Consider the following 19342-nt stretch of genomic DNA (forward strand, 5'->3'; position numbering starts at 1 on the left):
AGCAGAGGCGCCGGGGCTGGTGTTTATTGCGTGTGCTGGGGCGGTGAGGGGAGGTGTCACTTCATCCCCGACCCCCCCGCTTTTTTTTAATCAGCCAGTGCTATTAATATCAGGTAATGAACGTAATCTGGAGGTTAAGCTATCCTCTTATGCTGCTGACCGCTGCGCAGCTCCCAGACGCAGACACTCCCCCGGCTCCGCTCGCTTCTCCTGCCTCCATCTTCCAGCCCCCTGGATCTGCTGGGGGTCTGTGTCAGCCCGGCCTCTCAGGACCCCACAGCCCCAGTACCGGGGGGGTCGCTCCGTGCATGGCTCCGAGCCCCGAGGCTCGCCCGGCTGCCTTCCCACCCTGGTAGTGCCAGAGACTGGGGACAGGAGCCGAGGTGCGGGCAGGGACAGGGAGTGACACCCTCTGTCCAGGACCACCCCCAGCTCGGCAGTGGGGGAGATGAGCAGCCCCCCAGCCTTCTCCAGCGTCCGCATCTCGGGCTGCTGGGCCCTCGGGCCGGATGGCGGGTGAGTTTTGCCTCATTTTTGAGTGCATTTTACTGGTTTTCACCTGTTTGCTTGCTGGAGCGAACCCTCGGTGGCCGCAGTCCCAGTCTCCCAGCTCCAGTTCCTGTCTTCTAGACGGCTGAGGGCTATGAGAGTGCAGGCAGCAGCCTGGAAAAGATCAGTTTCCCTTGGGACATGGCTGTGGCCAGCCGGGCGCCTCGGCAGGCTCAGGGAGCTGCTGGGGGGTCCTGAGGGCTGGGAGCTCGGTCGGTGGGTTGTTTACAGGGTGCAGAGCCCAGGACATGCTCTCCTGTCCACTGCCAAGTTCAGGTTTGGGGCTGTGCCATCTTTCCTTGCTGCTGTAGGCGCTGCTGGGACCTACTGCCTTTCTCAACCTGGCCCACCAGGGATCCAGGGTGGTCAGGGGTCTCTGAAGGCAGCATATTGCAGAGAGCTGAGCACAGGGCACAGGGCTGGGGATGGGAGCGCAGTGGGGAAGGAGAGAGGTGCCTCTCACACCTCGGTAAATCCATGCTTGGACTAAGCAGGAGCAAAATGCTTCCTTCATTAGTGCTGGCACGGCAGCAGGGCTGGAGAGCCCTTGTGGGGAGCAGACCCCCTCCACCAGGCTTCCTCGAGGAGGCTCCAACGAGGATGCACCAGCTGCAGGGAAGGCAGAGCATCCCCAAAAGCTGGGGACAGCCTGTGGAGAGGCCTTCCAGGTAGGCTTGGCAGGAGAGGGGTTACCAAACCAGAGTGATGTTTCCCTTCCTATTTACCTGACTGTGGTACTGAGCTGCTGAACCCCAGCAATCCACAGCACTGAAGAGGGTCTGTGTGGGACAAGGAATGGCATGGACTCCAGCTCTAAACAGGGTCCCATTCTCTCAGGGCTCTGCAGGTCGGGACATTGTGGGAGCTTCATCACTGCTACAGGGAATTTTAAAAAGGGATAGGGAAGAATGGCCAGCGGAGATGGCTTGGATCAGCCATCCCTTTGGAGCTGGGAAGAGCCCCTTTCTGGCAAAGGCAGAAGTGGAAAACATCTGCAAATCTTGAAGTGTAACACTAGGAGAAAAGGCATGACCTTTGGAGAGCTCTGGGACAGCCCCGCAGACTGCCCCACAGCCCTCCTTCTCCCACGTAAATCATGGGAAACGTGGATTTGAGAGGTGTAGAGTATCTGCCTCCTGTACAGGCACCAACAGTGTAGATGATATCGATAGAAATGTGTAGAATTTTGGTGAAAGCCCAGAAATATTTGGATGAGACAAGGCAAAGCACCAACTCTTGGAACAGGATTAAAGTGCTGCATCCCAGAGTAGCCTCAGTGTGTGTGAGGGGCTCTGCTCCTCTCCCAGGGTGCATGTCCCTGCATCCCACAGGGATGTCCCTTCTGTGCCAACACCCTGTGTGTACTGTGGGCACCCAGGAGAGCAGAGGGGAGGGGTGACACTTGGGAAGGCAGGACAGAACTGTGACCATTGCCTGTAATTCTGGGCACTACCAGAGCCATCAGGTCCAAACCTCCCTGTCCCTGCCAGGAGCTGGATGATGTCAATGCTGGTCAGAGGCACCGGTAGCAGAGGTCAGCCTTGCTCTGAAAAACAGAACTTTGCCCAACTCAGAGTCACTTTGGGAATGATGGCCTAGGTCAGGATCTGCGAGCTGGCAGAGCAGAACTTGTCAGTGTGTGACCCCAAGGAGCAGAGCATCCCGACAGGCTCGCCTGTCACATGGAGGCCGGCGTGCATTCCCAGAGGAAAACCAGCCGAGCAGCCCACGGCGCAGCGCCAGTGGCAGAGCTCTGGAGTAACCACGGTCCCAGGAGAGGGACCGGGATGTGGATGAAAGGAACCGCTTTATTTTTCTGGTAAACAACTGTGGGTTTGTCATCTCTGCTTTTATCAGGCCAAAGTGACTTTGTTCATGCACCAGCACCGCCAGCTGCTGTCAGCCCCACTCTGGGAATAGCACCATTGAGAGAGGAGACCCATATATCCCATCTGGGTTTGCTGCTCCTGGTGGACAGAACCATTCTGGTAGACACCCCAGAAGGTTTCCTGATGGGTCTCACTTCCTGAGATTGCTTTTTAAAAGTGATAGTTGGGGTGTTCCTGGCTCCTGGTTGGAGCTGGCCATGTGTGCTGATGGCCTCTGGCAGGGGATGGGGTATTGATGGCTTGAGGCTCTTGTGGGGCACTCTGTGGGTGCACACCTTCAGGTGGGCATCGGTGGGACAGGTCCTGGCACAGAGGCAGAAGCTGCAGCCTGCCTTTTGTTAGCAGGAGTTCAGCAAAGTCAGGCAAATCCCTGTCTCCTTGCCCACTCCGCAGGGATGTGCCAGTGCAGGAGACAGGGATGGTTTCCTGGGGGGATCCTGCTGTGCCCAGGGGGTTTGCCAGGGCGATCCCCACTGTGCCAGGCAGGTTTGCCGTGTCACTTCATGCACAGATGGCCAGTCTGAAATTTTGATCTTTATCTAAAATTGTTCTAAAAGGGCTCAGGAGGGAAGGGAATTAACCTTCATACCAAAACAGCTTAAAATCAACCCAAAATCTGTAAAGCCCTGCAGTTTAAGCCCTTTCAAAAGCAAACCATAACAGAGCGGTAGCAAAGCCCCCCTGGCTCGGCTGGGCTGTACCAGATAGTGCTGGTTTTCAGCCATTGGTGCCCAGATCTCTTGGTTTCCCTTCCAGCCCAGTCATGGCTGGGGAGAAGAGCAGCCCAAGCAGGGAGGAGCCCTTTGCACCTTCTCCCAGGGAACAGACATCCCTCTGAGGTGGCAGAGCACGAGCAAGGAGGAGAGGGCACTGGTATAAATAATCCTCCCCATGCCTGTGCTGGCTGGGCAGTGGCTGTAGCTTATCTCCTGGCCAGAGACCACTTATCATTTCCCAGCCACTGCTCTCCCGCTGCCAAGCTGGAAAGGGCTCAGGAGGGTGTGTTGTTCCTCTCCCTCCCCCGGGCTGCAGTGGAAGGGTAGATAAGGGAGAGGAGCCTGCTCCAGGGCTTCAGGTGAGCTCGGAGCTTGCCCAGCTCCCAAGGCAAAGCTGATGCCAACATCTTGGCAGTCCCGCTGCCTGGCTCTGCCCAGCTCACAGGCTTGTTCTCAGGGGCTTCAGGACAAAGGACTGGGAGAACTAGAGCTTGAGTTGGAGTGCAGTGCTCAGAGTGGGGAGAGGAATGGAATTGGGGGTGGAGGGGATGAGGACAGTTTAGCTGTAACCTGTGTGTTCTATCCCCAAGAAAGGTCCCTTGGCACATCAGAATGGGTTGTTGTTCCCTGTCACACACCCCTCTGTGTTTTGAGAGCTCACTGGGCGGTTTATTTCACACAGACCTTCCCCAGGCAGCAGGACTTTAGGGAGGGAGGTTTGCATTGCCCCTGTTCCAGGTTAACACTGCTCCTGTGTAAGAGTTCCTCAGGGCTGGCCATGGCCCGGGTCACAGAGGTGTGGGTGCTGGTAGTGCTGCAGCAGGGCTGTGGCTGCCTCTCCCCCTCTTCCATTGCATCCCTCATCCATGTGGTGTGGGATCCCCTCAGGACCCTGCTCCCACACACCGGGAACACGTGTCCTTCCCTGCTCCCAGTAACTGTGCTCCTTCCTCTCACCATCCCCAGTAACAGCAGTGCTGAATCCCTGGACCGGCTGTATCCCACGGTGGGCTCCACCAAGCCCCCCCGGAAGCGGACCACCAGCCAGTGCAAGTCTGAGCCCCCACTGCTGCGGACCAGCAAGAGGACCATCTACACGGCAGGCCGGCCGCCGTGGTACAACGAGCACGGGACACAGTCCAAGGAGGCCTTTGTCATAGGTAGGACACCTCTACACTGCCCAGGCAGCATCACTGCCACCTGCCCTGTGGGTCTCCAGGAGATCGTGGGGGATTTCTGCCATTGCCTCCTTGGAATTTTGGGGTTGGCTCCAGCCCGAACAGGAGCAGGGAGAGTCCCCTTGGTTAGCCCAGCATTGGCTGGATGGGCTGAAACCAAGAGTGTGCAGAGGGGCTGGTGGATTGTAGCAGACCAGAGTCTTTGTTGTTCCCTCAACTGTTGCCTGGGCTGTCACGAGTTCCCAGGGATTTAGTCTGGGCTGGTTCCCATGCCAGCTCTCACCGTGTTACACAACCATCTAGTGAAGGGTTTCCCATTTTTACTGGGCATGTTGCTGGCAGTTCCAGTACATACCACTTGACTTTTTCAAGGATAATCTCTTGGAGTGCCTCTGATTTCCCTCTTTGAAGGTTCCTCCAGCTTAGTGCAACAGTGCAGGACCTGGGCTCCAGCCTGTGGTGGGAAAGGCTGTGCCTGGGGTTGATGACTCCATTCCCTCTTCCCTGGCAGGCCTGGGAGGAGGCAGCGCCTCTGGGAAGACCACAGTGGCCACCATGATCATTGAGGCTCTTGATGTCCCATGGGTGGTTCTGCTGTCCATGGACTCTTTCTACAAGGTGAGGCTGCACGTGGCCCTGGCCAGGCTCCTCAGGCTGCCGTGGCCCTTGGGATAACCCTTGGGTGGTGGGGCACTGGCACAGGTTGCCCAGAGAAACTGTAGCTGCCCCATCCCTGGAAGCGTCCAAGGGAAGAGGTGACTGGGCACAACACTGGGGAGGGAAGTGCACAGCCATGTGCCCTAAGCTCTGCTCTGTGGCAGGTGCTGACCAAGCAGCAGCAGGAGCAGGCAGCCAGCAATGACTTCAACTTTGACCACCCCGACGCCTTTGACTTTGACCTCATCATCGCCACCCTCAAGAAGCTGAAGCAAGGCAAGAGTGTCAAGATCCCCATCTATGACTTTACCACCACACCAAGAAGGAATGGGTATGGGACACTGAGGGGGGTGGGACATGGTGGGGGACGGCCAAGGCAGGGAGAGGGAGCCAGCTGGACCCCTCCAGCCCCTGCCCTTTGCAGTCAGATCTGTGCTGTCACCCTCTGCCCTGTGCCTGGCTCAGGGCATGTTTTTGGGTGAGCTGTCGCAGTCACTCACAACCCAGAGAGGTTCCCTGGGACGAGGCATCTCTGAACAGATGTTCTGTGCTTAACCACATCCATTTTGACTCCACAGAAAACCCTGTATGGCGCCAATGTGATTATCTTTGAAGGCATCATGGCATTCGCAGACAAGGAGCTCCTGAAGGTGAGGAAGGGTTTCTAAGCAGTTCTGGCAGGAGATGGTGGGAGGATGCTTTCTCCTGAGGTCCAGCAGCAGGGAGGTATAACCTACCAGGCTATACCAACTGCTGTAGAACTTCCTGTGCAGGAGAAACAGGCTTTGACTCTGCAGCAGCAGGGGAAGAGCCCTGGCAGAGGTCAAATGTTTCAGTAAATACCTCGATCTCAGCTATTTGTGCCCAGGAAGCAGGAGCTGTGCTGAGTGGTGACCTGGTTCCTGACAGTGCTGATGCATAAATACAACTAGAAATAGCTCACCTCCACACTGCTGCAGCTTGCATAGCCAGAGGCAAAGTCTGCTGAACTTCCAGTGCACAAACCTGGTGTTCCTATCACGGACTCATCCAGCAGTTCAGACTTTCTTGGGAATTATTTGGGCACATCACAGAATGGTTTAGGTTGGAAGGAACGTTAAAAGAACATGCAGTTCCACCCCCCTGCCATAGGCAGGGACACCTTTCACTAGACCAAGTTGATCCAACCCTCATCCAACCTGGTCTTGAACACTTCTGAGCATGAGGCAGTCACAGCTTCTCTGGGCAACCTGTGTCAGCACCTCACTACCCTCACAGAGAAGAATTTCCTCCTAATCTCTAATGTAACCCTGCCTTCTGTCAGTTTGAAGCCATTCCCCCTTGTCCTGTCACTCCCGGCCCTTGTCCAAAGTCCCTCTTCAGCTCTCTTGGACCCTCTTTAGGCACTGAAAAGAACTCTAAGGTCTCCTCAGAGCCTTCTTTTCTCCAGACTGAACAGCCCCAGCTCTCAGCCTGTCTCCATAGCAGAGGTGCTCCAGCCCTCAGAGCATCTTCACAGCCCTGACAAATGCTCCATCAGACAGTGAGCCATGCACAGACTTAGCCAAGCTCTGTTAAAAAGTTCTCTCCCCTGCCAAAACAGCACTTGGGTTTGCACTTTTCTGGAGCCAGGATGACCTCCAGTGACAGCTGAGTGAATCCCCCAGGAAACTTCCCTCAGCATCCTCTCCTGCCTCTTGCAAGTAAGGGCAGAGTCATGTGCTGCCTGCTGTGCTGGGCTCCTCTCCAGTGTTAATTCCCTACCTATATAAGGGGCTTGGAATGAGATGATCTTTAAGGTTCCTTCCAACCTAAACCGTCCCAGGATTCTATGTTTAAGAAGCCAGTACTCCTGGGTGGACCCTGTTGGTCAGTGTTGTTGGGCAGTAATTCCTTTTGTCTCCTTGCTCCTAAATAAGATCCAACCAATGTGTTGGAGCTGGTCAGTAGCGGGGACAGGGTTTGGAGCAGGACAGTCTCAGAGGGCACAAGAGTAACGGGCAGATGGCAGCAAGGGACTCACTGCAGCACCAACCAGCTTCCAAGGAAAAGCTCCTCCAAAAGCTGGAGCAGAGCTGGCGCTGTTAAACGGGAGCTGTGCTGAGCACGGGGGGAAGGTGGGTTGAGTCACACACCTGACCCGTGGGGTTTGTTCCCTCCCCTCGCACTTCAGCTGCTGATCTGAAGATCTTCGTGGACACAGACTCGGACATCCGCCTGGTGCGCCGCCTGCGCAGGGACATCAGCGAGCGCGGCCGGGACATCGAGGGTGTCATCAAACAGTACAACAAGTTTGTCAAGCCCGCCTTCGACCAGTACATCCAGCCCACCATGCGCCTCGCAGACATCGTCGTCCCCGAGGTACCTGCCCAGGGCTGGCCTGACAGGCATCCCTCAGAGACCCCGTCCCTCTGCCCTCAGCTCTGCTGGCCAGTCCACCCCCCTCCAGCTGGCGAGGACAGAGTGGCTGTCCCATGCCAAAGCAAAGATCCCTCCAGCCAAGTGTCTCCAAACACTGGCCAAACACAGGTTCCATGGGGAAAGTCTGGACTTCTCCCTCAGCCAGCCTCCTGCCCTGCCGCGTCCTGGCGGCACAGCGATTGAAGAGCTGGAGGTGACTTGTAGATATCCAGTAACAGATTATTGAATAAGGGTTTAATAAAAGCAGGAATGTCTCCTGCTTTGCTAGGAAAGGGCTCTTTGGGGAAGCAGGGGTACAGTGTGGTTTTGAGCACAGTGGAGAATTTGAGGAAGAAACGTGGAAGAAATTTGGTTCTGACCAAGGTGACTCTCCTTTTTCTGGTATTAAGTGACAAGACAAAAGGAAAGGGCCTCAAGTTGAACCAGAGGAGTTTCAGATTGGGTATCAGGGAAAATTTCTTCACCAAAAGTGCTGTTAAGCCCTGGCACAGGCTTCCCAGGGCAGTGGTAGAGTCACCATCCCTGGAGGGATTCAAAAGATGTGTAGTTTTGGCACTCGGGGACATAATTTAATGGTGGGCTTGGCAGTGCTGAGGGAGCGGTTGGACTCGATGACCTTAGAGAGCTTTTCCAACCTTCACAATTCTGTGATTCTATAATTCTTTTGCTTTTGGTTCACTCCAGGGAGTGGAAACACTGTGGCCATCGACCTGATTGTTCAGGCACGTCCACAGCCAGCTGAAGAGTAGAGCTGCTGCATGGTGAGGAAGGTTCACAGCCTTGCCTGGCAGCGGTGGCGTTGCTGGGAGCTGTGCTCTGGGTGTCCAGGTGGGAATGGCCTGGCTTCCTTTGTGCTCCAGGTGTGGGAGTCTCTGTGAGCTCCTCCCAGCCCTCTCCCTCACTCCAGTGAAGGAACGTACCTTGTCTCTGTGTTCTGATTAGTCATGGCTCCTGTGCCAGCTGCATCCAGCAGCAAATTCCTTCCCTACCTGGGAAAGCACATCGTCAGGGGACAAATCAACCATCCTTCTGTGATCCAAGGGATGTGCCCTCTTGCCTGCAGCCCTCCTGGGGCAGCATCGCCCCAAACCCTCCACTCCTTCAGCTCTTGGGCTTCTCCTCTTCCCCCCTGTGCAGATGCTGCTGCACAAGTCTTTCCAGTCAGGAGTCCACTTTTCCACTTCCGTGTTGAGTGCAGGCCCTGGATTTCAAAACCCAAAGTCTTATCAGTGTTTGAGCCCTGATCCAGGCACATGCTCCATCACTTCCCCACCACTGGCATTAACAAGTCTTCTCTCGTGTATCCCGGGCCGGTCCTGACTGGTGGTTTGTGACCCTGTGATCAGCTGATGCTGTTGTGTGTTGCTGTCACCGAGCAGCACAGCCTCCTCCCACCCCACAGCTGTAGCTTAAGTGATGTTTCAGTCATGGAGATGCTCAGAGCGATCTCCTGGGAGGTGGAAGAAGCATGACCTGGAGATGGATGCACCTCGAAGTAAAAGGCTTGATTCCTTCGAGTCTTTTGGAGGTCTCAGGTGGCAGGAGCTGCTTGGCCTTGGGATGGGAGCTGGCACACCACAGCATCCTGCTTCCCATGCCTGCTCAGGAGGGACCACTCTTGAGCAAAGGTGTCTTGGCAAGTTCCCTCTCCCAGAGCACCTGACTGCCTGGATTCCCAGCACTATGCTCTAGGAGGTTGGGAATGTGGTTTCTAAACCCTTGGTCACAGGAGGAAGGATCAGAGCCCTGGCATTGGTGCTAACACCAGGCTGAAATGCTCACCCAGCCGTGGGGCACAGTCCAGGGGAGGGGAATGTCTGTTTTCCCCCAGCCCCTGAGATCCAGCCAGGGAGTATCATGGCAAACCCAGCAGCTCCCGTGGGTGCTGCTGCGAGCCAGACAAAGGGTTGGCTTGGGGGAGGCTTTCGCAGACTTGGGGAGGGGAAGAGGGGTAAAAGGCTACATGTGAATGCAGGAAAATATTCCTATTTTTCCTTTTTTTTGTCTTGAAACGACCCTGGTGTTGACAATGCTTAATACCGGTTGCATTGTGTCTTTGTGTTGCTGCCGCAGCGTGAACTCAGTGTCAGGTAAGAGCCCTCACTCTGTCCTGTCTGTGCAGCCGAGGCATTTCCAATGCCAGGCACTGCTTGGCCTCACCCTGACCCGCAGCGGGACTGACAGCTCGTGTAGCACACGGCCTTGTCATGCTCAAAGGTGACAAAAGGCCGCCTTGTCCTTGGCTTTGGGATGGCAGGGACGGGGCTGCTCCCCAGGGATGTACCACCAGCTGGAGCACAGACCCCTGAAGGTGGGGCAGGGCCAGGTTTGTAGCTGGGGACCCCCAGTCTCTGTGAGAAGGGAGGCTTTACACCCTGAGATTCTCTTTTATTTCTCTTCATCCTCTAAGATGAACGGTTTTCAGAGCAACTCTCCATCCCTGATGATTAAACATCATTATATACATAAATTATTAGATTAACCAAAGCATCTTAAAAATAAATAAAAAAATTGGTGGAGAGTGACATTTTACTTGGGCAGATAGTGATGGGACAAGGGGGAACAGTTGTAAGCTAAAGGAAGAGAGACTTAGATTGGATATTAGGAAGAAATTCTTCCCTATGAGGGTGATGAGGCCCTGGTACCGGTTGCCCAGAGAAGCTTTGGCTACCCCAGCCCTGGAAGTGTCCAGTGCCAAGCTGAACAGGGCTTGGAGCAACCTGGGCTAGTGGAAGGTCTGGGGGTTAGAATGAGATGAGCTTTAAGGTTCCTTCCAACCCAAACCATTCTGTGATCTTGAGGGTGGTGGGACCCCTCACCACACACAAGTGCTGTGCCTGATGGCACCCAAAGGAGCATAGCAGCTTCACATCACCAGAGGTACCCCCTTTCCCACTGCATCCAGAGGCTGCACAGCCATTGCTGGAGGACTGAGAAAATCCTGCTGCCCAACTCCACAGGATTTCTGATTTCTAGGTATCTGCAGGTAGACGTTATAACATATATGTTGATTTACTTTACCTCTTCAGCATGTGCCTCAGATGGGACTTTGGCTCTCTTCCTTCCATTAAGGCTTTCAGGTATTTTTGTAGGAAGCAGAGGGAATGCATTACTGCAAATGGGTTTCCATTTAGATCTCCATCACTGTATGGAGATGCATAACTCAAGTAGCCCTAAAATTTACCTTTGGCATACAATGAGCTTTTAAAATACCTGAGATGAACAGGGAAGAGGCCCTGCCTTACTTATTTCTGCTTCAGCCAGTCATTTCTAGACTAGGGCAAGTGGATGTTTTATTTTATTTCTCTTTGCTTGTGTAATACCCTGGGGCCTGACATTTCCATACAGACACCTAAGCTTCCCTCTGTGTCTGGAGGTCCAGGTGGGAAGATGCTGTTTAGTATGGAGAGAAATCTGTTACTTTAAAATATGGCAGGAATAACATTAGCAAAAGCACTAATGTATGGGGGGGGGGTGTAATATGTGTGTGTATATATATACATATAAAATTGTATGTATATATACAAATAAAATTTATATATATATATATATATACACACATACATATACACACATAAAATTTCCCTTCTCTCCAGGGAAAGGGGCACTCAGTGCAGGTGATCTTTTTCTGCACCTTAAAAATCAGGTATTTAATATATCCATAAGGTATTAATAGTTTTATGATAGCAAGTTTGGAAAGGTAACCCTGACCTCCAGAAACACCTCTGTGATCATGACAGCCACAGCCGGTTTTATGTTCCGTTTGAGGCTCGTGGTTTCCATTTATGTCTTTGACGTAAATCTGGAAAAAATTTCTGCAAGAGCCCAAATATGTTCCACTACTGGAGCCTCAGTGCTTTACTGCCACTGCTGTTTCCCCCAGCCCCTCTGTGGCCCTGCAAGAGGAACCAGGTGGATGGAGAGACACAACGAGCGAGATGTGCCTGGCGAAATGTGGGCTTTTCATCACAAACAATTCCCCATCCTCTTGTCTGGAATGGCTTCTTCTAAATGTCACGGTTGTTGTTCTGATGTCACCACTGTTTGCTGGCAGTGGGGACGCAGGGAGGGCTTTGTGCTGGGAGGATAAAACCTGGATGCTCAGATCTGGCCCCAGTCCGAGGTGCTTCTGGAGGCTGTGCTCCAGGGATGCCTTTTCTGACTGAGGGGCTGGCTGGGACAGGCAGGGAGGGCCTTTCCCCATCAGATGGGTGAATTCTGGGGAGTTTAAAGGAAGTGGTGCCTTCCTTGGACCTACAAGGCTTGTTTTCATCCTATAACCGCTGGCTGCTGAGGAGCTTCATTGCCTTCCCAGTTATTCCCTCAGAATACAGGTCAGACCTTAGCATCCTTGCTGCTGGGATATTTCTTGTCCAGCTTCCCCTGTGGAACTGTGCATGTGCTGGAGATGTAATTCCATACCAGCACTCCATTCTATCCATACCCAGGTGGGTGTTTCTCCTGCAACCTGTAGCAGGATTTGGAGCAGCCAGCCCATGCCCTCCAAGGCACAGTGCTCCCAGACCAGCCTGTTCTCCATCCCTCCTGCCACACTCTCAGCATCCAGCCCTGTTCCCAGATCCAGCACTCTTTCCAGCCGATTCCCCTCACCAATCAATATTCCCCACCCCCAAGGTCCCGATCAGCTTGGCGTGCCCTTTGCCAATTGTGGTCTTTAAATATCAACCCGTGGCGCAGTTTAATAGCCTTGTTTGAAATGTCAGCCCTGAAAGGCAGCCGTGTACGTGTTTGAAATGCCTTGACTGCATCAGCTCCTTTGTAGCTGGATGTCTCTTGTCTGCTTCCTGCTCGATAGCATGTTCCACAAAGAGCTGAGGATGTTCCCTGAAGCCTTCCTGGGAGATGGTCACCCCTTTCCTCCTCTCTCTTTCTTTCTTTTTCTTTCGGTTTTTTTTTTCCCCTTTAAAGCTTTTGTTCTGAGGGGGAAAAATTGTTTCCAAAATAAGACATTTTCTTGACGTGCTCATGGCTGCTCGTCTGGATGTTCCGTCACAGTCCTGCCTGGCAGGAAGGGACAGGAGGCATCAACGCTCCCTCCTTCCCTCCTGGGATGGGCAGGGGGTGGCATGGCAGTGGTGGGGTGGCTGCCAGAGGGGCTGAGCTCTCCCTCAGCCTGCAGCCCTTCTCCAGCCATGGTGAGCCCAGGGCGGGTCCAGGTGAGCCCCGAGAAGGAAGATCTTCCCAGCGGGCAGTGATGTTCAGTTCAGAGATGGGTTTCTCCCCGTGTTCCTGGTGCTCTTGGCTTTCCAGGCTCTCCAAGGCTGAGCAGATAATCTCTTCAGCATGCAGGAAGGGGACACCCCTGTGAACCCACAAGCAGTTTGCCTGGGAGCAGGGCAGGTTGGATGAAGGTTTTAACAGGTTGGACAGAGGTTTTTGGTTTTGAGTGCCTGCACTTGCTCTGAGACTGCAGTGGAGCCCTGGGTGAGGGCTGGGCATGAGCCCTGGAAATGTTCAAGGCCAGGCTGGATGGGGCTTGGAGGCAGCCTGAACCTGCCCATGGCAGGGAGGGTGGAACAAGATTATCTTTAAGGTCCCTTCCCACCCAAACCATTCTAGGATTCTATGGTTCTATGCCCCTCTGGGCTCCAAGAGCCTCTGTTGCAGTGTGATATTACCCGGGACAGAAGTGGGACAGTGTCCTACCATGTCTCTGGAGCAGTGGAACCGGTGCTGTGGAGAGCACGGTGACATGACTTGGTCACCAAGGAGGAGCACTGGTTCTGCACAGTGATGGCCTGGGCACCAGGCGGGTCCAAGGAGTCGTTGATCAAGTAGGGGATTTTTCCCCCTATGACTAATGAGAATGCTTTCTCCTCTGTTTCATGTCCTGTTTGTCCCCTCTCCCCTTAAACTCTCGTGTCTCCTGTCTTGTCTCCCCCTGAACATCCCTCCCACCGGTGACCAGAGGAAGCTGCGCTGGGATATGTGAGGAGACAAACGCTTATGGCAGTGTTTTGGTTGTGACACTAATGGCGGGGAGTGGGCAAGGGCTGTGCGGGTGAGCTGCCTCACTAACCCGGGCTGGGGGTCTTGGGGCAGACAGCTCATAGGGTCCCGCTTTGCTGGGGCTGTGTGGACCAAACAGGGGTGGAGGCACTTGAGAGAGCAGCTTTATCCCAAAAATGGGACCTGTTCCCCCAGAAAGTACTATAGGGACCCCCGCAGCACTGAGTGGCTTTCAAGCAGGATGGCATCCAGACCTCCCTGTCCCTGCACTGCGTGGGTGTCACAGGAAGGTGCAGAAAACTCGGTGACAGAATGCTGACAGCATTTCCTGGGGACCTGTTGACAGCTCAGAGTTCAGGGGCGGTGTTCCCACCGCTCACAGAGCTTGGAGCACTCACTGGTATCTGCGGCAGAGAGCAGGAGCTGGGCTCACACCAGGGCAGGAAAGGGGCTGCCCATACCCACTGGCATGGCAGGATGCTGGTACATAGACCTGGCAGTGATGGAGGGGAGAGGTGCAAGCTCATTCCTGTGCCCCTGGGTGGGCTCTGGTGGATGGAAGATGACCCCAACAGCTCCTCTGGTTTGGGCAGCAGCAGTTTGTCACCTGGGCAAACCCAGTGGGGGCCATGAACAGGTGTGTGGCTCTGTGTTGGGGGTTCCATCTCTGCCCCCTAAAGCAAGCAAACAGGCAGTCCCTGTGCAGGCACCATCTGCCCAAAGCAGGGCTCATGCCCTCACCCACTGCGTGGGCACCCTGGGGGGCGGGAGGGGTTTAGGCAGGGCTTTGCCCCCAGGATCTGTTCCCAGACCAGGTCTGGCAGGAGAGGGAAGGGAAGACTGTGGGGGCAGAGCCGTGGGTGCTGCTGGCAGCACAGCCCTGGCGTGGGAGTGGCTCTGACAGCAGCTGATCCGCGGGGCAGCGACTAACGGGGTGAGCTCGCTTCACTGACAGCAGGCCCGGGGCCTTGAGGGCTGCTTGTCCCAAACCAGTGATGGGCTCTGCAGGCAGCAGGTGAGCCCACGATGGGACCACAACCCATCCGTGCTCCCCACATGGCTGCCAGCTGTCCTGGCTCTCCCGAGCGTTCTCTGCATGGGGGCTCCTGGCTGCTACACAGGACTGGAGCTGGCAAAGCAAGAAGGAGCCCTTAAGTACCCACAGGCCTAAGGAATGTCTCGTTTGGTGTTGGTGGGCCAAGACCAAGAGATGGCTTTGTGGATGGAGGCCTCAAGTTGCCTAGCTCTGCCCTCCTCCATGCCTACCCATCTTCTCTGTCCTCCTCTCTGCTTGCGTGCCTCTGTGTGCCATTAATCCAGGTTTCTGCTTGAGTTCAAATCTTAATCATGCGGTGCTTTCGTTTGCTCTCTTCTCCACCTCCCCAACATCTCTCTGACTGGGATGCAGCTGCTGGCACATGTATGATCTGACGTGTGGCTTTTGGACCCCAGCCCTCCTCCCAGACAAAGTTGCTTGTCCATCCTGCCCAGCCTTGTGGAAGCCAAATGTGTCCTTCCTCTCATTACTGCTGCTCTCACAGGGAGAGGTGACTAATGGGGCTCCATTGTGCACTTCCCCAGGAATGGTGTTCCCTTGATCCAAGAATAGCTCCCAGCCCTGTTTGTTATGTGGAATGAGTCACACAGAGCCATTCCTGTCCAGCCATAAAGTCTTGAAGCTGTTCCCAATTTGGAATGGGCCAGGTACTCTCTAAAATAGTCACGTTCCAGCCATGTGCCAGTGCAACGCCTGGCCCTTGTAGGACAGAGACAACCACAAGAGCCCCTCCTCACCCCATGAGTCCAGGATCCATCACCAAATAAGACTCCAGAACAGGAAAAGGTTTAGAGGTTATTTTCCACTTTCTTCCCAATCAGTGAAAATCAAGATGGGCCAACCACCTTCAGAGAAGCTGTGGCTGCCCCATACCTGAAAGTGTTCAAGGCCAGGTTGGACAGGGCTTGGAGCAACCTGTTCTAGTGGAAAGTGTTCCTACCCATGGCAGGGGGCTGGAACGAGATGGTTTTTAAAGTCCCTTCCAACTCAAACCATTCATCACCACGGGTCAGCTGCCCAGCAGGTCCTTGGGCTGCAAGGTCCCACTAACTCCAGTGCTCCTATTCATGGGAGCAGGTCCCTTTGCCATGGCAGGGACCAGGCAGGGCTGGCTGCTCACTCGGCTCAGCTGGATGGGCTTGATGTGTGTTTGCAGTGTGAGATGATGGGAGGATGGCTCTGGCCGTGTGCTGTGCTCCAGCCTTCGGGCAACCTTCCCCAGACCTTCTGACCATGTGTTTGGTTTTCAGGGCCGCCCTGGCCTCTGCCCACCAGTGCCACCCCCTTCCTCAGACCCTCAGTGTACTGAATAGCACCCCTCAGGTGAGGGGCATGCACACCCATCATCAGGTAAAAGCCCCTGCCATGGCTCCCAGGGTGGGATGGGGCTCGGCTGCCACTGGGGTGGGCTTGGTTGTCTTTGGGCTCCCCAGTCCTACTCCTGCCTGTCCTCACAGCCTGGGGACACAAGGCAGGGGTGGTGGCCCCTGCATCGAGGAGCTGTGCAGTTAGTGCTCAGTGGTCTTGCCAACAATTTTATGCTTTTTACCTTAAAACCGACACCACAGTTCCGGGCTCAGATGGTGCAAATGAGCCAGAGAGGGGCAGGGGCTGCCTCTGAACTGTGCCAGCATCTCCTGGGGCACACTTTGGTCCACAGCGTGATGTTACCTTTCCCTTCCCTCTAGAAACAAGGAGACCAGCAGAGATGAGTTCATTTCTACTCAAGAGGCTGATGCGGTTGCTGATTGAGCACGCGCTCATCCCTGCTCCCATTCCAGGTGGGTTCAGGGCTATAGATGCTGGGTTTCCTCTCTAGTTTCTAACCCAAAACTGCTGGGGAACCAGGACAGCTCTGGCAGTGCTCCTCCAGCCTTCCCCATGGATCAGCCCTTTCCCCTGGATTAAAAAGCACCAGGGCTCCCTGAAGCTGTGCAGCGATGGTGTGGCCATGGGTGACAGCTCTTTGTCCTGCCTTGGTGTCTAAGGGTCCAGCCCAGCCCGTGGCTGAGTGACTCCAGGGCTCCTCTGAGAGCTGTGTCAGAGCTGCTGGTAACACTTCTCACGTGGTTTTTGTAGAGTTGCACAGTCCAGACCCCTCAGGGACACGACTACGAAGGGAGGACATACAGCGGGAAGCAGGTAAGTGGAAGCCAAAGCACTATTGAGACCTGCCCTATGGGGGTGCACTGGAAGGTACAGGGAAGGAACTCCCCTGGCTGCCATCAGGCTGGGTTTGTTGCCTGATGTCATGAGTGTGACACCCTGGACCATTAGGTCAGGCATGTCAGTGACCAAGAGTGCCATCAGCACTGTGCCACTCGTGCCCTCCAAACGGGAGGCAGCCTGGACTGGGAGCGGCACAGCCCTCTTGGAAGGGACGTGCTTTGGGGTTACCTGTTAGAGTCCCCTGCTGCCAAGACCCAGTGCCATGTGGGGTGGTGGCAGCTCCTACACTGTGTGACCACCTCGGCTGTGTGCTGCAGATCACCGGGGTGTCCATCCTGCGCGCGGGAGAGACCATGGAGCCGGCGCTGCGCGCGGTGTGCAAGGACGTCCGCATCGGCACCATCCTCATCCAGACCAACTGCAACACGGGCGAGCCAGAGGTAGAGCCTGGGGCTGCCCAGGACATCTGGTGTTAACCTGCACGTGCTGGGTGACTCAGGTGTTTTCTGAGAGCTCTTCAGTGACCCTGGAGTCGATCTTGGCAGGGGTTGAGCGCTTTGAAAGCTGCTCAGGTGGGCTTTGCCAGCAGGCTTGTGCACACAGGGGCTGCTTTGCTGCCCGAGCGTTTGCGCTGGCTCCAAGCTGACAGCCTGGGTCCCGGGGATAGAGATGAATGAGGGAACGAGAGAAGTGCTCGGGTTGCTCCATTCACCCACAGCCTCTAAGCTGCTCTCTCATCCTCTGCCCAGCTCCACTACCTGCGTCTGCCAAAGGATATCAGCGAAGACCACGTCATCCTGATGGACTGCACGGTCTCCACGGGCGCCGCAGCCATGATGGCAGTGCGGGTGCTGCTGGTATGCAGGGGGGTGGGCGGGTGGCTGGCTCCAGAACAACCTGCAAAGCACCAACTGAGGGGCTGTGTCTGGAACTGGCTCCTCCGTGGGAAGGATGGTGTCAGGGCACACAGCACAGGCTGGGGTGACTCTGACCCGGAGCTGTCCCTGTGCATTTCCTGTAGGATCATGATGTCCCAGAGGACAAGATCTTCCTCCTCTCCCTGCTTATGGCAGAGATGGGTGTCCACTCGGTTGCCTATGCGTTCCCCCGGGTGAAGATCATCACCACAGCTGTGGACAAGAAGGTGAATGACCTTTTCCGGATAATCCCTGGCATTGGTGAGTATCTGGGTAGGAATAACCTGTGGCGGGGGGATTTTTGGTGCTTCTGGTGGGGAGAGGTGAAGCCCTGGTTGTCAGCAGCAGATTAGGTCTGGCCTTATTTTACCTGAGAACCCACTGCCCCTCCTGGGCCCTGCTGCCACATGGGTGGGATTGACATGCTGGCTCTGAGAGCTGCCAAGCAGCCATACCCTTTTAAGCATCGGGTGCCATACCACATAGCATGAACCTCCTCCAGCCCCAGGTGGAGAAGTCTGGCTGGGACAGCTGGAGCAGCCCTGTGGTGGTACCTCCTTCCCTAAGCTGCCACCTTCTACAAGTTCACCCAAAACAAGCTCAGCGTGTTCTTCTGTCCTCACCTCTGCTGTGCCGGAAACACCCTTCCACCGGGTGCTAACCAGCCTCCAGCTGCTCCAGTTTGCTGCCACTCGAGTTCTGTGCTGTTCAAGCTGTCAGATAAACCTGCTTCTGTCCCCTTGCCTGCTGGGATGAGGACAGGCAGGAGGATGGGTCCCAGGGCTCCTGCAGTGCTGCCCTCTGACTCTCTCTCTCCCCACAGGGAATTTTGGCGATCGGTACTTTGGGACAGATGCTCCTCCCGACTGGAGTGACGATGAGGATGCTCTTAGCACTTAGCTGGATGTGGAGGTGCCACTGGCACCAGGCAGCTTCAGCACCGCACCTTAACCCCTCTGTCCAGTGCAGATTTCTCCTTCCTCTCACCAAGCATAGATATTTTTTTCAAATCTTACATCGGAGATCTAGGGCATATTTTTTCAAAGAAACATAAATCCTAGTTTGACTTTATGGACAGTCGTGTGTCCCAGCATAGAGCAGAGTTAATTTATTTTAATTTAAATATTTGCCTATATAACTTATTGGAGATATTTTATAAAGGACAGTAATAAATTTTTCTCTGGTTTTCTTGAACAGAGCCATTCTTTGTCACTTCCCATGGGCCCCCAATAGGATTTATGACCCTCTGGGACTACTGTCCTGAGAGGGGAAGATGCCATGAGGAGTGGTGGGAGGTCGAGAATACCACACTCTTGATCCAAGGAAAGACTTGGTGACGGAAGAGAGGGAATTCCTACTGTCTGCAAGGAGACTGAAGGCTGGATATTAGGAAACAGTTCTTCCCCCAGAGGGTGGAGAGCAGGTCACGTATTGGTCCCAGCACTCTCTGAGCAGAGCTGGGTGACCCTGGTGAAGGGGAGCAGACCAGCCCCATGAGGGGGGTTCAACCTGAGGAGGCTATGACCCCTCCAGAGCATTTTCTTTCCTGCAGGATTCAAACTACCAATGCAACATCTTTGTGCAGGAGATAAATGTGCCAAGAGGAGGAAACCTAATTCTCATCTGAGCATCCCAGGCCCAGAGCTGGCTTCTGAGGATCAGGGAAGGCAGCCAGGTGCTGCTGGTACTGCGGGTCTAGGAGGGAGATGGTCGGCCAGGCCCTCACCAAAATGGAGAGTTGCCTGGTGATCACTCAGTGTGGGCTTGGGTGTGATGAGCCTGAAATAACCGCCACTGTTCTGCGACACATTCTGTAAATGCTCAACTAGATTTAAAAGAA

General features: G+C 54.8%; 1 protein-coding gene across 1 annotated transcript; it reads left to right on the forward strand.

Annotated features, from left to right (window-relative positions):
* The first annotated feature begins 154 nt into the window (after positions 1-154).
* UCKL1 (uridine-cytidine kinase 1 like 1) lies at positions 155-18696 on the forward strand. Its single transcript, XM_032704584.1, is given in 21 exon segments — positions 155-516; positions 4121-4314; positions 4844-4950; positions 5154-5301; positions 5304-5320; positions 5568-5649; positions 7142-7329; position 7621; positions 8074-8111; positions 12206-12229; positions 13319-13338; positions 15667-15757; positions 15759-15766; positions 16105-16131; positions 16133-16178; positions 16180-16197; positions 16496-16558; positions 16903-17025; positions 17335-17442; positions 17607-17763; positions 18326-18696. Coding segments are annotated over 21 exon segments (1605 nt in total). The 5' UTR covers positions 155-448; the 3' UTR covers positions 18403-18696.
* The last annotated feature ends 646 nt before the right edge of the window (positions 18697-19342 follow it).

This window comes from Chiroxiphia lanceolata, chromosome 17 (genome assembly GCF_009829145.1).
Source record: "Chiroxiphia lanceolata isolate bChiLan1 chromosome 17, bChiLan1.pri, whole genome shotgun sequence".
Lineage (NCBI taxonomy): Eukaryota > Metazoa > Chordata > Aves > Passeriformes > Pipridae > Chiroxiphia > Chiroxiphia lanceolata.